General features: G+C 37.9%; 1 protein-coding gene across 5 annotated transcripts in view; it reads right to left on the bottom strand.

Annotated features, from left to right (window-relative positions):
• Positions 1-3,066: 3,066 nt before the first annotated feature.
• LOC149823127 (pre-mRNA-processing protein 40A-like) overlaps positions 3,067-23,765 on the bottom strand; it is a 49,764-nt gene continuing 29,065 nt past the window's right edge. For 3 of the 5 annotated variants that reach the window (XM_090018652.1, XM_090018649.1, XM_090018650.1), the window contains 5 exons: positions 4,685-4,792; positions 4,477-4,541; positions 4,297-4,399; positions 3,528-3,836; positions 3,067-3,454 (listed from right to left, as the gene is read on the bottom strand). In XM_090018652.1, coding sequence (XP_089874778.1) covers positions 3,317-3,454; positions 3,528-3,836; positions 4,297-4,399; positions 4,477-4,541; positions 4,685-4,792 — 723 coding nt within the window. In that variant the 3' untranslated portion in view covers positions 3,067-3,316. The remainder of the gene's footprint in view (positions 3,455-3,527; positions 3,837-4,296; positions 4,400-4,476; positions 4,542-4,684; positions 4,793-23,765) is intronic. The other 2 variants (XM_090018653.1, XM_090018651.1) reach the window with 1 other exon arrangement.

Here is a 23,765-nt window from a genome sequence, read left to right as displayed (position 1 = left end):
ACGTTTTCCTCTCTAGTGCCCATCAGAAAGAGAATCTGCCAGCGCTCCGGCGACCAAAAGAACCAATGGGTAACGTGTGCCGAGATATCAAAGAGAACGCACACGAGAGATGTGTCGTTTGGCCGGAAATGAAGAACGAAGCTCAACGCAGCTGTTACAGGCGCTACAGTGCAGCTGTAACAGTTAGAATGTTGTGATCAAATGGGCCACTTGGCGTCGGGATTACGGAGAAAAGAAAAGATGTCCCATGAAGAGCCTGGGTGTTCTGGAATGTCAGAACGGCAGGCGTTCTTCTGATTCCTAAGAATTCGCCGGAGGCCACTGGAAGACTCCGAAAAATGTCTCCAAAACGGTCCGGAAAATCAGAATTCTACAACCATACCTGAGGCTTGAGTTCGATTGACACACGTGAAGTATCCCAATCGGCGATCAGAGACCACAGATGGAAAGGTCTCGTCGTCTAGATCGCCAACAGGTAGATAGATCGACTGAAATCCGCCGGAGATGGCCGGAATCCTCTCCGGAACAGTAAAAACGCTACTTGATGGCAGGAAATACAGATTTGCTGTAATTTACAGCAGATCGTCATCCGATCGAGCTGAATCGCTCCCAGATCATTTATATTCCATAGGAGATCGATAAAGACAGATTATACTCACCGGAACGAAGCAAAAATGGCCGGAAGAATGCCTTAGATCGCCGAAAATAGGTGATCCAAGGGCTGTGACACCTTTTTACTGCAGCAAGATTTTCTTGCTGTAATTCTGTAAATGTGCAGAAATGAAACAAGTAAAGAAGAAGATCAAGAAGATGAGAAGGAGAAGAAGAAAAGAAAGTATGAAACCTAAGAATCACTTGGGGCTACAGTTTCCTCCAAGAGCCTTTTTTCTTCTGCCTTGCATCAATAAAAAAATTGCTAACTAAAGCTTGGCGCAATGAATGACATCGCTAATAGGAGGCAGTTTGAAGCTTAAATGGACAACTGAACTTGAAGAAAGGGGGAACGACTATGCAAGACCTGAGCTACAGGAGGAAGGAATGATTTAGAAGAACCACTGGTGAAACTAGGTAGAATTGAAGGATAACTTTTTTTTTCTTTTTGCTATTAGCTTGATGCCTTAACTTGTTAGCGACAATGCTATTATCCTTTTTAGTTATTAGGTACTTAACACTATACATTTAGGTTTCTCCTAACGTACACCTAGTTGATGCAGCCGGTGTGTGTGTGAGAGAGAGGCGCCTCTGCTCACAAGTGCATCTAGGCACCGGTGAGATAGGGCCAGGCTGCCAGTTAAAGACGAATCCTACTTGGAGTATGCCATCTATTTGAACATATCTGATACCATCACCCAGATCAACTATCAAAAATCAACTTCCCAACATCATCTCATGGGCCAAACACCATTACCACACCCCATGCCACCTGAAGAAGCTTTTTCCAGTCGATACCATGCAAAGTTTACAACAAACTGGCTGCCACAACAGTCAACAACACTATACAACAGGTTGAATTACTAGTCAACCTTCTAGGAAATTCCAATAGTTCATCAAGAGCCATATAAGAGCATGACTTGTTATTTCTTATACACTCCCGCGTTGGTCAATACTGGATTCCTTTCTCCATCACGGATCCTTGCAGCTGAAAAGAGCTTTTCATGAAAATAGGACTATTTTTCCTTTATCTCTCATGAAAATTGCTTCAGCTCACTTACACCTACAGAATATCTTAAGGGGCTGTTACAGTTTCATCAAAAAGGAAGCGTCTTTCCCTCAAACAGGCCACTTTGAAGGGAAAGTGCTTCCCCATGAGGTTGGTATGAACCCATTTTGACAGGAAAGCTGCTCTTTGCATTTATTGTGGTCCCAACACATATTTCTCATGGACATGTTTGTTTCCCCTATCTAAGAAAGATGCTCTATTTCGTATGAAAGAGAGCCCCTTTCATAAGAAAGACATGAAACAAATGCCGGCCACAGGATTTCCTAGGACTGACTGTATATAGCATCTAGATGACATAAATACCTTTCCAGAAGAAAAAAAAACTCAACTCCGTCCAGTCATCTGCAGGAACTGAAACGAGGACCGACCACATCCTAGCCTATTATCCAAGCTTAACAGCTGATTGGGGCAAATCGCGCCAAACATAATCACAAATCCCGAAGCTTTCTTAACCAATGAAAATCCTGTTTGATAAGTTGTAACGAATGAGAAACATGTCCATATTTCTCATGGGCATGTTTGTTTCGCCTTTCAAAGAAAGATGCTCTATTTCGTAAGAAAGAGAGCCCCTTTCACAAGACATGGAACAAATGCCCGCAGCAGGATTTCCGAGGACTGGCTGTATATAGCATCTATGACATAAATACCTTTCCAGAAAAAAGAGCTCAACTCCATCCAGTCGTCATCTGCAGGAACTGAAACAAGGCTCAATCACATCACTAGCCTATTATCCAAACATGACAGCTGAATGAGGCAAATCCAGGGCTCCAAACATAATCACAAATCCTGAGGTTTTCTCAGCCAATGAGAAAATCTTGTTTGATAAGTTGTAGCCAATGAGAAACGTGTCCATATTTCTCATGGACATGTTTGTTTCCCCTTTCTAAGAAAGACACTCCAATTCGTATGAAAGAGCTCCTTTCATAAGAAAGACATGGAACAAATGCCCGCAGCAAGATTTCCGACTGATTGAGAAAATCCTGTTTGATAAGTTGTAGGCTTTTTTGTTTTTATTGAGAACATGTGGAAAATCTTGGCACATACACAATTAAAATAATCAAGAAAAATAATAATACATGGAAAATTGTTAAATATTAAACACTATGAAAAACCATAAAAGATTAATTCAAAAATCTCACAAAATATTAGGATTTTCAAAATCCCTATAATTTGAGACATTAGAGCTGATCAAAACAAGACAAACATCAAACAGAGTCGTCCAAATGTAGGTCGGTTTGAGTACAAAGTTATCGTACACAGTCTCTATCAAATTATTCATCAATTATGAACTCAGGGTTATCCCCACCTAATGTGCTTCTAAAACCTGAGGCTGCGATACACCTATAACGAATTCAACTTTCGTGATTTTATCATAATTACAAAAAACAAGTCATACATGACCCAGAACATCTTGTTAGTTCATGGGGCAATGATCAATTGTGACATTATATCAGATGATAACGCTACCAAGTTAACCAAAGATTGCATCAAATGCTTGAAATTTATCACAATTAGCGAAGAAGAAAAGCATCATAGCATGAGTTCTGAACATGAACAGTGCATATTAACAAAAGGTAGCTCTCTCAAGAATAGGGGTCAATTAATTTCACCATCTTCTCCAAGTTCCCCATCCTCAAGCTCTTCATAGGCACCATTCCTACGTGATCCATCTCGATCTCGCTTATGCCTCTTGTGCCTGCTCTCACTATCCGAGTCTGTTTCATACACATGCTGCTAAAATGCAACAATCAGCATGACAAATGAAGCATACGAGTTCATAATAATAGCAATCAGGAAGTGTATGCACCTTTCTTGATGACTTCTTCCGATCACCAGAATGCCTCCTGGATTTTCTGGATTCCTCATTTTCCTCCTTATCAGAAGTCACATCATCAGTTGCACTTTGGTGTCGCTTTCGGTGTCTTCTGTCCTTCTCCTTCTTCCTATCCTCTCTTTGACTGTAGTTAGTCATATCACCACTTTCACCTTCAATCTCATCTCTTCTAGGTCGTTCTTTTACCTTCTCCTTTTCACGTTCTCTCTCTTTTTCTTTTCTATCCTTCTCCTTCCTCTTCTCTTTCTCCTTCTCTTTCTCTTCCTTCTCTTTCTTCTTTACCTGCATATACAATTTATAGAATGCAAATAACAAAAAGATGAGATATTCTATGCACACACGCAAATTCTTTACATAGGAATTCTATATTCAAATGTGCAGCCAGTGTCCACTAGGCAAACGCTTTCTTCATTTGACTTAGGCAAATAACTAACAAAACATCTTAGCATAGTATTTCAAAACAGGCAGCCAACTCAGTGGGGTAGTCAATGATACAACTCAAGACCCAATCAACACAGACTTCTAGAATCAGAAAATAATTAACTTTAGGTCAGGTCAACTAAGATAAAATCAGTTGCAAGTTTTGATCTAAAATTTTCCCCAAATCATGCTTCATTTTCTGCCAATCAAAAATCCACCAGATCGACACAAGACCATTGGCCTCAGTCACATTAAGCAGTCTTATCTTGTGTTTGGTCTCCACCAAGAAGAGGAAGAATAGTTGAACAGTAAAGAATGATACCTTTTCTTCTTCTCGTTTCCGCTCTTTCTCTTTAGCCTTTTCTAACAAATGAGCTACATATTCCTCAAAAATCTCCCTTCTGAAACTATCATCACTAATGGCCCTGCTCATAAGAAAATCCCAAAATTGATACAAAAAAGAGAAACATAACTGAAATTTTCATATTTACAATTATAATACCTGAACTGTTGGCTATCTTCCAACAGCGACTTACAGTCCTCCCATTTAGATGATGCTGTTATTTCCTTTTGAAGAGAAAACAACCAAGCTATGTATTAAACCACAAGCAGCAGATATCTAGTGTATTGCCTAAAGATATCCATAGGTTGACCACTACACACCCTCTAGGTTAGTTACACATTTGCAGCCACTTTTTTAGTTGCTTTACCTTAACAGAATGCAATAGATCAGTGAAGTCATCAGCTAATTTTTGCCGCTTCCGGGCTTCTTTCTCATCTTTCTCCTTCAGTCTTTCCATCAACTCATCAAATACAATCTGCAAATATTACAGAAAGTAGTTTAATCCAAGTCCTTGACAAGGTTAGGCACAGAAATGGATTCAACAATCATGGCACTAAACAAAAGTACAGAACCTGATTGAACAAATATCAGAAAAAATTAAATTCATGGATCATTTGTCAAAAAATTAATAGGGTCCTCATCATACTGCACAAATAATGACCACGTCATGTGTCTGTGTTCAGTCAAGCACTGGACCACACTCTGAATAAACAAAGCGGGTTGCTCAACTTGCACAGAGGGAGGACTCGTGAAAGTTGGGAGAGCACTGCTGAGCAATCAGAACAAACCTGTGTCCCAAGACTATACAGGAAAAAAACAAACAAAAAAGAGGACACGTCCATAATCAAAAGGTTTTATTGAATACACGGGTTGCTCAACTTACACAGAGGGAGGACTCGTGAAAGTTGGGAGAGCACTGACTATACAGGGAAAATAAAAATAAAAAGAGGACAAGTCCATAATCAAAAGGTTTAATTGTGCACATCAAGTATTTTGATAAAAAATCATCCAGATAATTCTGTGCTCATGTGATCAATGAAGTGAAGCTTCCAATTTTGGTGGTGTAGATTCCAGATAAGTCTGTACAATAATTTAAAAATGAACCAATATTTCAGAAAAATTAGAAAATGCACTAAGTATTTGTAATGGTTAAGAAACAAGGTTAGATCCCATCAAATTTCGCAAATTCTCAATTATACCCTTCAAAATTTTATCAAACCCTTATAAATAATGATATATACAAATACAAAGGGGTAGCAAAACAAATACCCCTATAAACACATATTACATCCTATGGTGCCCGGACACTCCATTTTGACCTCAGTACCCGTGTTGAGACGCGTCGACACTTGGACACACCATTTTATCCTCCGTACATACAAGTTTGTATTTAATTTATAATTTATAATTATATTTTCAGTTTATAACTTTATATTTTAGATATAGCATATACATTTAGATTATATTCAGTTTATTTTGTATTTATGTAACATTTAATATATATATATATAGCCGTGTCCCCATACCCACATTTTTTGGAATTTCCATGTCATACCCTCTGTACCCGCACCCGTACCCAGGTGACATAGATTACATCTCAACACTCCCCCTCCAACTTGAGATGATGATAAGGGAATCATTCAAAGTTTAGAGAGAAATGTTCTAAAGTGTGATGGGGAACGACTTTTTGTGAACACAAGCAATTTTCTCTTTAGACCCCACATGCATAAGAGAGATGGTTCCATCTTAATAAGCACCCCTTGTAAAGTGACAATCAATCTCAATATGCTTCATTCTCTCATAAACTTAAGATTCTTGGCAATGTGAGTTGCACTCGTATTATCACAACATAAAGGGGCCTCTCAGAATAGTTGTATTCTTTATTCACTTTCATGAGACGTGTACAAAGGTAATTTTATAATCATTATATTGTAACCCCTTATTATCATGAGGCACAATATTGTAATCTTTCTTGTGTTTTAATCAAGATTTTCAGTCTAAGAAGCGGAAGCGACAGAAGCAGGAAGTAAGGCACTCCTAAAAATTTAGGAAGCAAGAAACGCGAAACGAATTTCAAGCAAATTGGGAATTGTATTGAAAGTGGCATGAGAATCAAACTGAAAGCAAAAAGGGAATCGAAGGGAAAATGAAAAGGAAGCAAATAGGGATTTGTATAAGAAGAAAAATCTAAATATAATTATATTTTTTCTAATTAACCAAAATATAAAATTTATGTTATCATTGACAAATCAAAGCATGACAAATAACAAACATTATAATCTATCAATCTCAAAACTGAATCATATATGCAACCATTTAACAACATAAATGTAATAACCTCGATTTTATACATTCAATTTATCTGAAAATAATGGGTATTTTTCTAAATTTGGGCCTGGGATCTGTGTTTCGGATCCAAGATCCACAATAGAACTATATATATATATAAGAAAAAAAAATTACTATAAAATAAATGAAACTGTGCAAGGATCCGCAGTTGGATCCATTTGGATCCGACCTGCGGATCCATTTCGCAAAGATGTCGCGGATCCAGAATCCAAACCGCATCTGGATCTCAGTCTCGGACCTGTAACCCATTAGGGTTATAAGCAGTTATCGCGAGGGTTTTAAACCCTCGCCTTTTTCTTTTCTCCCCCCCTATAGCTGCCCCGTTTCCCTCCTCTCCTTCCTCACTGGAAAAGGAAACCCCATTGGGGTTCCCCGATCTCTGTCTCCCCCAAGCCTTTTAAGAGGTCGTGCGGAGGGGAGAGAGGGCACCTGCGCCTCTTACCTCATCTCCCTCTCGACGGTGCTCTCTCGTCCCCCTCTCTGCTGCATCGCCGACGCCGCTCAGGAGAGCCCGTCATCGCCTCCTCCCTCTTGTTCCGATCAACACCGCCGACGACCTTGCAGGTAAGCCCTACCTCTCTCTCTCCATCTCTGTCTTCTTCCCCCTCTCTGTGCCACCGAGTGGTATCCCATGTGGTAAGCAAGGGCCCGCATCATGCTAGAGGATCAGGATCGAACCCCTCTGCCACATGGATGCAACTATTGTTCTGGTATGGGTTTTACCCCGATCCCTCCTTCGCGGCAGACAGGGATTCATCCCTTGTCTCAGTCGTCGTGCCTCCTCCTTTCGCTCTGGTAGCTCGATCGACGACCCCGAGCACACCAATCACCTCACCTTCTCCTCCCTGTGTTCGGCAGACACCTCGATGACCCCTGTTTGAATCGTTCCTCGTCGGAGGCATCCCTGGGCTTCCCCTCCGAAGCGTCAGTTCTAAGGTATGGCTTTTTCTATTGAATATAGGTGAGAAATCAAAGCCCGGTTTGATCGCCATGCAATAACTTGGATAAAAATCCATGTAAGGACGTGTAGGTGGTGTTTTGTCCCTAAGCTACATGGATCTTTTCGCATATGGCTGTATCAAAAGAAAAAAAAAATAGGTTCAATATCTTGATATTCTTATTTGGCATTGATAAATACATTGACATCCTTGACCCGAGTGTTACATTGGTCATTCTTTTTTTTAGTATGTTTCATAACTAAAATCAACCTCTGTGTGTTTCAAAAGTGGTGATTTTTCTGTAAATGAAAATTTTGGATTTGTGGGCTCATATTAGAAAACTCTCTGTATATAAAGACGAAAACTATGGGCTGGGTATAGGTAGTAGAATTCTGTTTGTGTCAGGCCCCATGGATAAAACCTTGTGTTGCTTATTGCATTTTCTAAAATAGTCTAAATGGAAATCGGTGTAAAACTTTACATATTATCATGGACATATCTGTGTTAGGTTCAATGACCAAGTGACTATGTATAGGAGATCCATCGACAGAAAATATTTTTTGTTGTAAGATTAATAACTGAAATTAATTATCTGGACGAGAAACCTTCTTTCCTGAGTATAATCTGAGATTGAATACCATATGTCTGTGAAGCTACATGAGGCAACACACATTGACAGAACGCAGCCCCTCGCTTTAGTCCAATTAAGAAAATCATCCCTTATTGGAATCATACTCTGTTAATGATGTGATATTTTTCAGCTTATGTAAACAGTGCCTGGTTATGTGATTAGTGAAATCTGGAATTTTAATCTCTATGCATGATAAATTTCAAGAATGTGTTATATACATGCACTTTGATTTCACTACATGTTAAGATTGGAATTGTTTATATGTTTGATGTGACATGCTTAAGCATTATTCTATTATAAAGTTTGCTTCAAGTGCATGGGCATAGATAAGATTTATGTGTGTTTTGCATGTACATAAATGCATGAATGCTCACTTGTCCAACTTAAGATGATTCATGGATAGAAGCATGTTTGTGAATTGGTCACATAAAGGTACATGCACATGAATACCGAGCACATGCACATGAAGGTAGTATAAGGTTAAATTTGCATATATGAATGTTATATTTCATGGATATTGTTAATTGGTTAAATTGGTAGATATATGAATGTGCATTTAGAGGTATGTTGACATCATTTCGGATATTGCCTGTGTTATGATTTTTGCATATGGTGCATCGATGATCGAAATGAATCATCGTGGGTCAGGTGGGCCTCGATTTATGGTTTGTTCATTCTTTATTTATTTTAAATGCATCGCAAAAATCATATTTTATTTTGATTGCACTATGTTGCACTGTTCTATGTGTTTCCACGGGCGGAAATCCCGTGATGGTTCTTGCAAGGGTAGATGTGAGCTTTTGCATGCCGAATTACAAAACTTGATAAGTGGTTTTTAATAAAAAGATAATAAATAAGAACAATGTAATATACGTTCTGATATCTTCCATCGGAAGAATGAGAATCTTAAGGATTCGGTTTTGGGGGACCACGAGGATAAAAAAAAAAAGACTCCATGTGCACTAATGTATGCCCCTGAACCCGATATTGAGGTTCTTCTCCTAACCAGGACTTTAAGGAAAATCCGTCACTTTGCTTGAGGGTGGTGTGTAGACATAACTGTTGTTTTGGTATACCAAGAAAAGTGACACTTGTGGATGTTGATGTCCTTGGTGTCTCCGACATTAGATATTTTCTAATGTTCCGATGTATAGTGTTGTTTCCTAATATCGGTCGAGGGCTAAGTTTGGAACCCAGTAATAAAATACAAATTGTGTGTTAAGCTATCCTGAGAACCTAACTTGACCTCGAGGATTTTACTCGTTTGGTGTATCCGCGGACAACAGTAATTAAAAAGAGGAACTTAAATTGTATGCATTTAATAGGCATGCATATAGAAAGGAAAACTCTAAGGAAAGATAATACATTATTCATGCATTGCACATAAGTTATGCATATTCCTGCTACGCATTAGATCATGCGCATTTTACCTGTTCCCTTAATTATTATATGGTGGATGCATGATGTTTAAGTTCTAATCAGTGTTGTGAAAAGCGTTGAGGCGTAGCGAAGCGCTCCACAAAAAATCGAGGTGAGGCGTAAAGCGTAAGCCTTAAAAAAAAATTTTGAAAACTTTTAAAAAATTATAAAAAAAATATCTAAAAATACAAATAAATAAAGAAATGCTTTATTGATGAAATAACAAGATTAACATATAAAAGTAACTAAAAAACTGATTACATAACTAAAAAATATATGAGATTAGCCTACAAAAGTTAAAATATATGAGATTAATCTATAAAAGTTAAAATATATGAGATTAACATATAAAAGTAACTAAAAAATTGATTACATAACAGGAAAATATATGAGATTAACTAACAAAAATTAAAATATATGAGATTATTCTAAAAAATATGAGATTAACATATAAAACCTAACATCAAACCATTACAGTATATCATACACCTAACATCAAACCATGATAGTATTTGCTTATTATTTGTCGATTTTCTCTTTTGTCATTTGTGTTTGTTTTTTTATCTATCGAGTAATCGATCAAATTATCTCTTCGCTCTGATAGATTTGAGTTTTTCCATTAGATGATAGTCAAACCGAGGACTACAAGCCAGTATATTGGCACTGTGATTCAATCCATCGTGCGCAAGCGATCCTAATGATTGTGCGCAGTCATTGTTATTTCCACTTTGATGACAGGGATGACGAAAGGGATGAGAAGAACCGATTTGCATGAAAATACATTGCTCATGTTTTGTCTTTTCTTCCTTTTTTTCCCTTGATTTTTTATTTTTTATTTTTTTTCCTCTCAAGTGCCCTGATGGTCAAAGAAAGAGGTCTCCCTAAGATAAAAGGAAATTGCACTTTTAGAGACTCAAACTACTCGAATGCTTTTTATTTTGAAAAGTTGGACACGCAAGTTCGATGTTTCCATTCCTTGACTACTAAAAAATCAATTTAATATATATATATATATATAATCAGTTAAGTTTGTAATCAATGTGCATTGATTCTATCTAGTTCACAATATCAAAAACTACTGAAAATTATTTTTTATTGCGAACCATCCAATTAGGGATGGCAGTGGACTAGGGAAAAATGGGTCTATGCATCGCCCCCTTTGGACCAAAGGGATGGAGGTTAACATCAAAACCCGTGCGGGAATGGACTTCACTTACGCTTTTCCTCATCCCGCCCCACCTCGATCCCCCATTCCCAATCTCCATTAGTAAAATAATTAAAATACTTTTAGGGATGGCAGTGGACCGAGGAGGAACAGGGCTTTTCCCCATCAGTCCCCTCTCAAGCGGCTCCTGTGATTCAAACACGCCCTCCGTGAGCTCCTCTTCTGCACCCCTGGCACCCTCCAGTACCTGAGCAGAGTCATCCTCTTCGAGGAGACCCTCTATCAGAAGACCGCCTCCGGGAAGCCCTTCGTCTTGGTGCTTAAGGAGGGCGGAGTCCTCCCGGTCATCAAGGTCGACAAGGGCACCTTCGAGCTCGTCGGCACCAACGGCGAGACCACCACCCAGAGGCTCGATGGCCTTGGCAAGCGGTGCGCAGAATACTACAACGCTGGCGCTCGCTTTGCCAAGTGGAGGGTTGTCCTGAAGATCGGACCCAACGAGCCCTCTGAGCTCTCCATCCACGAGAATGCCAACGGGCTCGCCCGTTACGCCATCATCTGCCTGGAGAACCGACTGAAAGCCTAGAGGGAGACGTACCTGTTTCGGCTCCACCACGAGAGAGGCGTGCCTGTTTCGGCTCCACCACGAGAGAGACAGAGAGAATGCAGCAACTGTGAGAGTCAAGAGGGAGAGATTGCTGTGAGAAAAAAACAGAAAGAGGGGTTCGAAAATTGTTGATTCAACACATAAAGGGTCGGGGGGTTATCCCTAATTTTTGGTCGAATGAGGGTTTTGACCCTCATTTGACCAAAGGCTTTGAGGCGTGTACGCCTCAGCCTGAGGCGCGCCTCGCCTCAAGGCGTGCGCCTCAAGGCCTATGAGGAGCACGCCTCTAGGGTTGTGCGCTTTACACATGCGCCTCAAGGCAAAAAGCCTCTCGCCTTGAGGCGAGGCGCGCTTTTTGCACCTTGAAGCGTATTTTTAATAACACTGGTTCTAATGCATGTTAAATGTCTTGCTTACTTAAATGGTGACCCTGTTATTTGTTAAATGCTTCTTCATGCTTAATAAATGTTCCATGTTGCATGAATGCTTACTTGAATTATGTAATTGTTATAATTGCATTCCTCTGAATTATTGCATGAAATTTTATATGTATTCTTTATGTTCATTAGAGAGATTCATACGCAGAATTCTTCGGATTTCTGACACCCACTATTTGTGGTTTTTCGCAGCTGCAGGAGACCAGTGAAGCGACTAGCTTATGGTAGAGTTACGAGTGTTACACTTTTGTTGAACAGTTCACATAGAGACAACGTGGCTCAATCTTTTTCTTTATTTACTTTTATGTCATTAAAATAACTCTAATATTCTTTTGCAATTATTGTTAGATACTCTTTCTTTCATGATTAATAAATAATAAGTTGCTATGGTTTGATGATAAGTGTAAGCTCTACTATGGTTGGTTGTTTTATCCAATTGGGAGTGGAAATGTAAAGGCCTCCGAGTTTCTGAGAAAATTTCCGCAATGATTTTAAAAAAAATCTGAGTTTTCAAGGAGTATGAGTTGGGGTCGTTACAATAAATCCTATTACAAACATTTACTACAACAAAACTAAAAAGTTGATTGTCTCAGCATCGAGGCAGGTCATATCATTAGAATGAGTATAGGTGGTGAAAATGGCCAGACCAAACAAGTACACTTCTTGAATTTATTGCGTGTTGTAATGAACACTTGTCTAAATGGTCTTGAAGCATTGTTCCCTTGGTGGCATATAGCAAGTGGTGGCTTTCATGGGCTCATAATAATTTAATTTGACCAATATTACAAAGCTTGTTCTCTGGAAAATCTCAGCAAGGGAAAATCTGGTGATAAAATTTAAAAAATTTGTTTTCTGACATTTTGGGAAAAATTTGGCATGTATTATCAATTAAAATATAAACACATAAATATGAATAAAAATAAGATAAACATATGAAAGTATTTTTGTCACATTAAAATGCAATATTCTAAAATTAGATATTTGAAACTGTAGTATTTTTATATGGATCATATCTGATTTTGTAAAAATAATGATAAAATCAGGATATTTTCAAAATATCACCAATACTTGTGTAGATTTTTCCCATAAGTGGGTTTCTGCTTCATGTTGGCTTACTCTGTAAACAAATGATTTTGGTTCCCATCCTAATGTTCACATTGATGTTACCTGAATTGTTTGTTTGAAGGTGACACAGGATCAGGAGGCAACTGAGACCTAGGAGAATTAGAATTTTATCGGTTATCTTTTTTTTCTAACTGCATTATAATTAAACTCTTTCCTTTTTTGCCTGTTTTTTTCTATTTACAACAGAAAATGAAACCGAGAGAGAAACAGAGAGCAAAACTAAACAGGAAAAATGGGCGAAAATATCAAAAAACAGATACATTTTTAAATTAACACATGTCAATTTGGTTTGCAATTTAAAGAATCTACAACAAATGCATTGTTTGTATGTTTCCTTTCTTTTTTGTTTACAAACAATTAAGTAATTAACCCTAAGCACATTTTCCTATTATTTGTTCCTTTCCTGCAGAAAATTAAACCAGCAGAAAACAAAATGAAAAGCAGTAAAACATAAAAGAAAAGAAAAAAGAGCAAAGCAAGACATTAAGGGATAAAAAGCAGAACTGAAAAACAAAAAGTGCAGAGCAGAAGAAGAAAAAGAAGTGCAGGGCAGGGAAGAAAAGAAGAATAAGAAGATGTGCAAGGCAGGGAACAAAAGAAGTGTTGTGACAGCAGCGCAAGAGAGAGAGAGAGAGAGAGAGAGAACCTTGTGAGAAAATCCATACACAAACGTTGCCAGAATGATGCTGGAAAATGGCTGAAAAGTTGTCGGATAAACTCTAGGGTGGCTCTCTAGTCTCTCCCAAATCCTCTCAAATCGAAAGAGCCAGCCCCAAATTCACGGCCCTTGGTTTTCTACAGGATTATAATTTTACAAAAAAAGGCCCTTTTGTCCTTTAAAAAGTGTTTGACCTTTAGCTCTTTTCCTTTGTTTTTTGTCAAAGTGAAAATTTAACAAGGACAAAAATAGAAAAACTAAACCCATAGGGAAGCAATCGTGTTTCCCAATATAAGGGAACGTGATTTCCAAAATATTACGAGGATCCTACCAGGTATCTGAGTGTAGTAGGCATGCTTCAATATCTCACTTTTACCCGTCCCATTATAGTTTATGTAATAAATCAGGTCACATAATTTATGCATGAACCACAAATGAAATACATATTTGAAGGGAATGATAGGAGATGGGTTGGTATAGATACAAAGGTCTCAAAATGAAGATGTGTTTTTTGTTATGGCATTTTTAGATGCAGATTCGGCAGAGGATCTTGATGAGAAAATCAGATTTAGGTTATTGTGTAAATGTTGGCAGAAATATAGTATCCTAGAGCAACATAAAACAGAAGGTTGTAGTTAGATCTAGCATAGAAGTTGAATATAGATCTATGCAGCCATATCAGAAGTGACATGAATTTATCATTGGTTGAGTGAAATCAAAGAAAAAATTGAGACCAATGTTATATTGTGATAACCAAAGAGCAATCAAGTTTTCATTGAATCCAATATAAATGGAAGGGTGAAGCACATTGAAATAGACAAAAACTAGAGGATCTTGAACTGGAGGCGAGGTTTGTTGGGACCGAAGACCAAGTTGCTGATATTTTCACTAAAGGTCTCACCAAGCAATAATACTAGTTCTTAAATTCCAAGTTGTCCATGGTCATAAACTAAATACAACTTGAGGGAGGTTGTTAGAATAGCAAAATTCTTTATTCACTTTTCTGAGACGTGAACAGGGGTACTTTTGCAATAATTTATATTGTTTGTAACCCCTTATTATCATGAAGGATAATATTGTAATCTTCCTTGTGTTTCCATATAAATAGTGAGAATCTGATGGGATGACCCATAATGGGTATTGTCCTATTTTCAGCCCCAAGGTTCCTCTTCATCTTTGAGAACAACTGCAATGATACCACAAATCTAAGACCATCTAATCCATATAAGTTTTGTTGTGACTTGAGTCATAGCTCTGTATTCTGCCTTGGCTGTCGACAGAGCCACTCCTTGTTGTTTCTTGCTCTTCCATAAAATCAGTAAGCTTCCAAGAAACATGTAGAACCCAGACGTATATAGCCTATCGTGAGTGAGGCCCTAATTCACATGAGGTGGATGAAAAGAAAAGCATCCCATACTGCATAGTATCTCTGATATACCTGATTATTTTGAGCATTGTAGCAGGAGGTATTGATCTTGGTGAGCTAATAAATTGGCTAACTTCATTTACAAGCCTCAATTTGGTCACGAATTCAATGGCATATTTATGTTGGGCTAGATAAATTCCTCTTCTTGACTATGCTACCTCAAGACACAAGAAGTGCATTAGAGTCTCCAAATCCTTATCAACTGAACTTCTCAAACCATGCTCTTGAAGCTCGTTTGAGGCTATATAATGCTCTCTTAAATTTGCAGTCTTTCTTAAGGATCGGAATAACCTTGCGAAAGCACCATGCAAACTTCTTCATCTAAATCTCTATTCAAGAGAAATTTTAACGTTCAACTGCTACAAACTCCAAGACTTAAGAGCCGCCACTTTAAGTAAAATTTTAATGAATATGTTGTGAGAATCTGCTCTGGGACCTATGGAGAAAAGAGAAAGAGAATAGAGGAAGAAAGGGGCTGCGGCTGTCACAATTTCTGTAAAAGAAATCGTGACCTAAACATCATATTAATATGCAAGTGTACAGTATGGGTCTGGATCTGTTATAATGTTTGGACCCGGAAGAAAGAAATAAAAAAATTGTACATACAATGGATGGATGTGGGTCGGGTCACGAGTCTTGATATCCAGACCCGAGACCCGTACACCTAAAACACCTTTTTCACCCCCCCCCCCTCAAGTTGATCATGGTTTTGAACCATGAACAACTTGTCTTTAAGCATCCAAAAACGATCTTTTGTCAGGCCCTTTGTAAATATGTCTGCAACTTGTCTTTTAGTGTTGACAAACTCAGGCGCGATCTCTTTTTCTTCAACTTTTTGTCTTACAAAATGTTGGTCAATCTCAATATGCTTAGGACGACTGTGGTGCACTGGATTGAATGACATGTTGAGAGCACTTTGATTGTCACACAGCAAGGTAGAGCGAGAGATCGTTTCTCCTACTTCAGTTAGGAGATGTCTGACCCATGTGGCTTCGGCAGTAGCTGCAACAATGGATCTATACCCAGCCTCAGTAATTGATCTAGCAACAACCTTTTGTTTTCTACTGCTCCAAGAGACTAAATTCCTTCCAATAAAGACACAATATCCTGATGTAGATCTTCGTTCATCAGGATCCCCTGCCCAGTCTGCATCACAATATACAGTAAGATCGCGCTCATTCTTGCCCGACGACTGCAGTGAATATATCAATCTGTCCCCAATTGTCCCTTTCAAATATTTAAGAATCCTCTTAACCGCTTCCATATGTTCAGTACGTGGGGCATGCATAAACTGAGACACTTGATTGACTGAATAAACAATATCAGGACGAGTGAATGTGAGATACTGTAACATTCCTATTAGACTGCGATACTGTAATGAAATGGTGGTCTTCAACAAATGCACAAATAACTCACAAACAAGTGTCTATTGGAGACACTACAAGCATGACCCTTGAAAGGGTATAAAGGGAAGAACACTTGAAAAATAAATAATACTTTATTCATGAACAAAAAGCTTAAGAAGCATACTTATATACATTGAAGGGGTTCACCCCTATATATACAAAACAATGGGAGAGAGAGGAGAGCTGATTTTGAGCTCTCCAAAAAGAGACGTTGGATTCCAACGTCTCTTAATATAGCTGTTGGATTACAGTCCAACAGCATTTATTATTATAGCTGTTGGACTATAGTCCAACAACATTTATTATAGCTGTTGGACTACAGTCCAACAACTACTTGCACAGTCAAGTTCCAATAGGAACTTGACTGGATCAAAATATCTAGTTTCTATTGAACTAGATGCTAAAAAAGAAAATAAAAAAATAGAAAAAGAAAATAATAAAAGAAAATATAATAATATTAAATAATATATATATATATTGCAGTTTACATTTTAACACTCCCCTTCAAACTTACGGTACAATGAGCGAAAGTTTGTCTAAGAGGAAGTGAAATCTGGGAGCAGCGAGTGTCTATTATTGGGATCACCTCCCCAGTCAGCATCAGTATATGCAATTAAATTTAATGAAGATGAAGCAGACAAGAAGAGTCCTCGTGAAAGAGAGAATTTTAAGTATCTAATAATACGCAAAATCGCTCCCATGTGCACGGAGGTGGGAGCATGCTGAAACTGACTAACTGTATGAACCGCATGAGTTATATCTGGCCTAGTAATGGAAAGATAAGAAAGAGCTCCAACAAGTTGTCTATAAGGAGTAGGATCATCAAGAAGTTCTCCATCATCAATTTTCATTTTAACATTGACAACTTCTGGAGTGTCTACTTTCTTATCATCTGTAATTCCAGACCTAGAAACGATATCAAGAGCAAATTTAGATTGAGATATCAAATACCCCCGAGGGGAATAAGCAACTTCAATGCCTAAAAAATATCTTAATAAACCTAAGTCAGTCATTTCAAAGTGAGTTTTAAGAAGAGATTTGATATTTGCAACTCCCTGTTTGTCGCCTCCGGTGATGATCATATCGTCCACATAGAGAAGAAGAATAATAATGTCTGCATCAGATTTCTTAACAAACAAAGCAGTGTCAGTTAAACAAGGTTGAAAACCAATATCAAGCATAACATGACTAAATCGGTCATACCAGGCTTTTGGAGCCTGTTTAAGACCATAAAGAGCTTTTTCTAGACGAAGAGCTTTACCCTTAGGGATACTAATACCAGGTGGGGCTTCCATGTATACTTCTTCAACGAGATTCTCATTCAGGAAAGCATTTTTGACATCTAATTGAAAGATAGGCCATGTTCTAATGGAGGCCAAGGCTATTAAAGTTCTAACAGTGGTCATACGGGCCACAGGAGCAAATGTTTCTTCATAATCGATGCCATACTCTTGGGCATATCCTTTTGCTACTAAACGGGCCTTATATCTTTCCAGGGTCCCATCACTTTTGGTTTTGACTTTGTATACCCACCTACAACCTATAGGTTTCTTACCCGGAGGAATATCTTGTATCGTCCAAGTATTGGCCTTTTCTAGTGCATCCAATTCTATTTTCATGGCTTCTATCCATTCTATATGATTTTTTGCTTGAGAATAGGATGATGGTTCAATATATGATTGTATTAATGTAATGGCGGCCCTATACGTGGGTGAAAAAGATTCATAAGACACAAATTTTTCTGGAGGTTTAGAGATTCTAGACGTTCTTCTAGGTGGGACTTCAGAGTATTTTTGTAATGCAGATGGAAGATTTTGCTCTCTACGTCTTGAATATTGTAGACTAACATCCCTATGGATTTGCTCTTCATTATCATCATTTTCAACAACAATAGGACTTTGATCATTGTCAAGGTCATATCCAACATCACATTCATTGGATTTTGAAGTTAGATTAATTAAAAACGAGTATTCAGTGACATCCTTGGATTTTTCAAATTCAAAGAAGCTTTCTTTTTCCAAAAAAGATACATTTCTTGACACATATAATTTGTCATTTTGAAAATCGAAACACCTGTAGCCTTTTTTATTATCAGCATATCCTAAAAAGGCACATGGGATTGCACGAGGAGAGAGTTTATCATTTCTGTTGGTGAAAACAAAACATTTGCATCCAAAGACTCTTAATCTAGAATAATCTGGAGTTAAATTAACAAGCTTTTCTATTGGAGTTGTATTCTTTAATGAGGAAGATGGCATCCTATTAATGAGGTAGGTGGCAGTTAGGACCGCTTCAGCCCAAAAACTTTTTGGAACTTGATTTGCAATTAGCAATGTCCTAGTAGTTTCCATAATGTGCCGATGTTTGCGTTCGGCTAGGCCATTCTGTTGTGGAGTGTGTGGACATGATCTTTGATGTGTAATACCATGTAAATTGAGATAGTCTTTGAATTCGTTGGACATAAATTCTCCCCCTGAATCAGTGCGAAAAACAGAAATATCATTTTGAAACTTATTTTTAACCATTTTATGAAATATTTGGAAGTTAGCAAAGACATCAGATTTATGTTTAAGAAAATAAATCCAAGTATGTCTAGAAAAGTCATCAACAAAAATGACATAATATGTATAACCACCTTTGGAAATAACTGGTGCGGGGCCCCAAACATCCGAATGTATTAACTCAAGTGGTCGTGAGGAAACAAAAGTTCTACTAAGAAATGGTAACCTTTTCATTTTGCCAAGAATGCAGTCTTTACAAGAAAAATTTTCAGAATTACAAAATTTTTCCAAACTTGGAAAATATTGAATTTTAGACATATGAGGATGGCCAAGCCTTTTGTGCCATAAATCCAATTCTAATTTCTGAATATTATAACAAAATGCATTCTTGGGTAATTCCAAAAAGTCCATGTAATAAAGTCCTCCTTCTCTATGGCCTTCCCCAATCAGCTTCCCTGACTGGCGATCCTGTACCCAACAACCATGAGAAGAGAATGAGATATTACATCCATAATCAGATATTTGCGAGACAGATAAGAGATTCAAATTAAGTTTAGGGATATATCTAACTTCTGGGATAAAAAATCTTTTGGATTTTTGAAGATTTTCAAAACATCCTATTCCTTTTACTTCGAGAGATGTGCCATCGGCTGTAAAAACCTTTGACACACTTGAGTCATTTTTAAGACATTCGGATAGACTATTAACATTTGACTCAGATTCAACAGATGCAACTCTTTTTTCTTCTCTTCTTTTTAACTTTGGACATTGAGGCCTATAGTGCCCCGGTTCATGACAATGATGACAAATAACTTTTCTTTTATCAAAGTCGCCGTTTTGCCTTCCAAAATGAGGCGGCTTGTAAGTACAAGTATGATTCCCCGGTCTAGATACAACTAAAACGGAGTCATCATCAACTTTTGGAGTACTTTTTCTAAGTCTATTTTTCTCCATAGTGAGCTCTTCTATAGTATCAACAATAGAAGGAATTTTTCCACGATGTAAAAGGGCCGATTTGGTGGATTCAAACTCCGGCCTTAGACCATTCACAAATTGATAGAAATGTTCCATATCGAGTTGCTTTTGGCGAAGCTCGATGTCTTCGGCACAATGCCATTTGGGCTCAAGAAGAGCCAACTCTTCCCAAAGTTCGGACAACTCATTATAATATTCTCGAATAGTTTTATCTTTTTGAGTCATTGTCCGAACTTTATCTTGTAAATTGCATACATGTGCAATATCTTTAAGGGAATACATGTTTTTGAGGTATTCCCAAGCCTTATCGGCATGCTCAAACTTAGCTAGACTAGAGCATTTTTTTAATGTCTATGCTATTGATGAGCCATGACATAATTTTTGCATGCCCTATCCTCCATTCTTTCCATTTCTTTTCATAAGTGGCTAACGCCTTACTCTTCTCTTCTTCCGTTAGAGGAACCTCTTTATCACCCTCTTTCTTGGTAAGAGATAGTTTAGGTTCCAAATCGGAACCATCCACTATACCCCATAAACCTTTTCCCCAAATGTGGTGCTTCATAATCGAAGCCCACATTACATAGTTAGTATCATTTAGCTTCATAGGAATGATGGTGATCTTATCATTGTCATCCATCTTTTACAAGGGTAAGAGAGGAATAAATAGGAGAGAGAGAGAAAAATAAAAAGAAAAGAAAAAGAGTAGACAAAGGAATAAGAGAGGATACAAAACCAAATTTTTTTGTAGCACAAGTTCGCCTTTCTTCAAACAAATCTTCTTGAGCCAAGAACAAGGTGACGAAACACCTTTTGTAAATGTGGCACGGAAATCGAAGCGGAAGCACTTCAAGATCTAAGGATTTCGTAGCTTTGATACCATGTAATGAAATGGTGGTCTTCAACAAATGCACAAATAACTCACAAACAAGTGTCTATTGGAGACACTACAAGCATGACCCTTGAAAGGGTATAAAGGGAAGAACACTTGAAAAATAAATAATACTTTATTCATGAACAAAATGCTTAAGAAGCATAGTTATATACATTGAAGGGGTTCACCCCTATATATACAAAACAATGGGAGAGAGAGGAGAGCTGATTTTGAGCTCTCCAAAAAGAGACGTTGGATTCCAACGTCTCTTAATATAGCTGTTGGACTACAGTCCAACAGCATTTATTATTATAGTTGTTGGACTACAGTCCAACAGCATTTATTATAGCTGTTGGACTACAGTCCAACAGCTACTTGCACAGTCAAGTTCCAACAGGAACTTGACTGGATCAAAATATCTAGTTTCTATTGAACTAGATGCTAAAAAAGAAAATAAAAAAATAGAAAAAGAAAATAATAAAAGAAAATATAATAATATTAAATAATATATATATATATATTGCAGTTTACATTTTAACAGATACCGGGTGGGATCCTCATACAGATCTCCATCATGAATGCTAAGTTTTTGGTGAAGTACACTTGGAGTTCCTAGAGGCTTACAGTCTTTCATACCTGCCTTGCTGAGAACATCTATTGTATACTTGTGCTGAGTGAGGGTTAAACCATAAATAGACTGCCTATGGTTGTTCTGGAAAATAAGTCTCCTTATTACTGTCTTTTTGGAGATCATCCTAGTTATCATGATTTGTGTAATTTTGGATGTGTTTGTTATGTGCACATTGATCCGTCCCTGAGAAACAAGTTTAAGAACAAGGCTCAGAAGTGTAGATTTGTGGGATGCGCAGATGACTACAAAGGATATAGGTGTTATGATCCTATCAACATACGCATCAGAATCTCAAGAAATGTTGTCTTTGATGAGCAAAATTTTGATGCTGACACAACGGAAATGCCCCCTAACACAACTGAAGTTTATTATCCTTGGCTGAATTCAGAACTTTTTGCTAATTCAAATGAAGACTGTTCTACAGATTGTGTGCAAGAAGAAATGTTTGAGACCACTGGGTCATCGGGATCACAGAATGAGAAAGAAGTACGATTCATCGGTATCGGGCAGATACAAGGGCATCTCCCATTCTAGACAGAGAACAACAGCGTCAAAGCCTTCTAAATCGCGCCCCAGCAGACAATCCTAGTTCCTCTCACACTCTTAAGGTCAGAAGATCAAATCGCATACGACACCCTATTGATAGGTGGGTCAGCTATAACAACTTCTCTTTGGATTTTCAGCTCTTTTTAACTGCTCTCAACAAAGAAGATGAGGAAACGAGAGGTAGAAAGAATTAAAGGAATCTGAGAAAGAATTAAAGGATCTGAGAAAGAGAAGAAGACAAGAGAAAGAGAAGACCTCAAACCTCTGATCGATCTATCGCACCTTTCGGAAGCCTCTTCAACCCTAGATGGATCTTCGCTTTGATACCATGTGAGAATCTGCTCTGGGACCTGTGGAGAAAAGATAAAGAGAATAGAGGAAGAAAGGGGTTGCGGCTGTCACGATTTTTGTAAAAGAAATAGTGACCTAAACATCATATTAATATGCAAGTGTACAGTATGGGTCTGGATCTGTTATAATGTCCGAACCCGAAAGAAATAAATAAAAAAATTGTACATACAATGGATGGATGTGGGTCGGGTCTCGAGTCCAAACCCGAGACCCGTACACCTAAAACACTGTTTTCATATGTGTCATAGGAGCAAATGTTTCAGCATAGTCTATCTCATATTGTTGACTATAACCCTTGACTACCAATTTTATTGTGTATCTTTCAATTGTACCATTTGCCTTAGTCTTGAATTTGTAGGCCCATTTGCACCCTACTACATTCTTCTCAGGCGGATGTTTCACAAGCTTCCAAGTTTGCGTTCTTTCAAAGGCACTTAACTCTTCAGCCATTGCCTTTTGTCATTCTTCCAACTGCCTTTGCATAAGAATTACGCTCAACACAGAAATGGATTGAGGCGAAAAATGCATAATGCTTTAGAGAGAATGATTGATATGATACAAATTGAGTGGGAGGAACAAAAACACGAGTTACGAAATACCTGGGGAAAATGAGGGGTAGCTTGCAGGAAGGGAAACAAAATTGGCCTCTAAGGGTTTAATCTCTTACTGCTAAATTCTTTCTAAAAGGGGTATAGTCACAACTCCTTACTGCCTCCTTTCATAAGTTTGTTCAAATCTATCAAATGGCACTTGCTTACCACTGAATATTAGTAACCTCGGTTTTTCTTTCATCTCAATGTAAGACATCAAAAGAGATATACCTTTCTCACTTTCTCTTTCACCACCATTATGCTCAAAATATGAAATATGCTCTAAGAACTCTACATGCTTGGAAGTCTAAATTTTCTTACGAACAGGATCATAACATTTATATCCTTTTTGTCCATCAGAAAATCTCAAAAAACAACATTTCACAACATAAGGAGAGAGCTTATCTCTATACTCCTTAGGCAACAATACAAAACATGTACAACAGAAAATCTTCAACATGTTATAATGGGGTGCTACATCATATAATTTTTTATAAGGAGATATACCTTTTAACACTCCTTATTGCAAACAGTTAATATGATAAATTGTCATACAAGTAGCATCCAACCTATGTCACATGGGTGCGGGTGCGGGTGCGGGGATTCGGCACTTCCAAAAAACCCGGGTGCGGGGTGCGGCAGGGGCAAAAATGTCAATATATATATATATAGGGGGTCGGGGTTCCCCTCCCTTGCGAAAAAAAGATCAACTGCTCGATTTTTTTTTTTAAAAAGCAGCTGTCTGTGCTGCTTTTAAAAAAAATCAAGCAGCTGACAGCTGCTGTCAGCTGCTGTCAACAGGTTTTTTTTTTTAAAAAAAAT

Source organism: Nuphar pumila, chromosome 10 (assembly GCF_984573655.1).
Source record: "Nuphar pumila chromosome 10, dmNupPumi1.hap1.1, whole genome shotgun sequence".
NCBI classification, from domain to species: Eukaryota; Viridiplantae; Streptophyta; class Magnoliopsida; order Nymphaeales; family Nymphaeaceae; genus Nuphar; species Nuphar pumila.
Note: the sequence above shows the minus strand (reverse complement) of the source record. Positions and strands in the feature narration are given on the sequence as shown.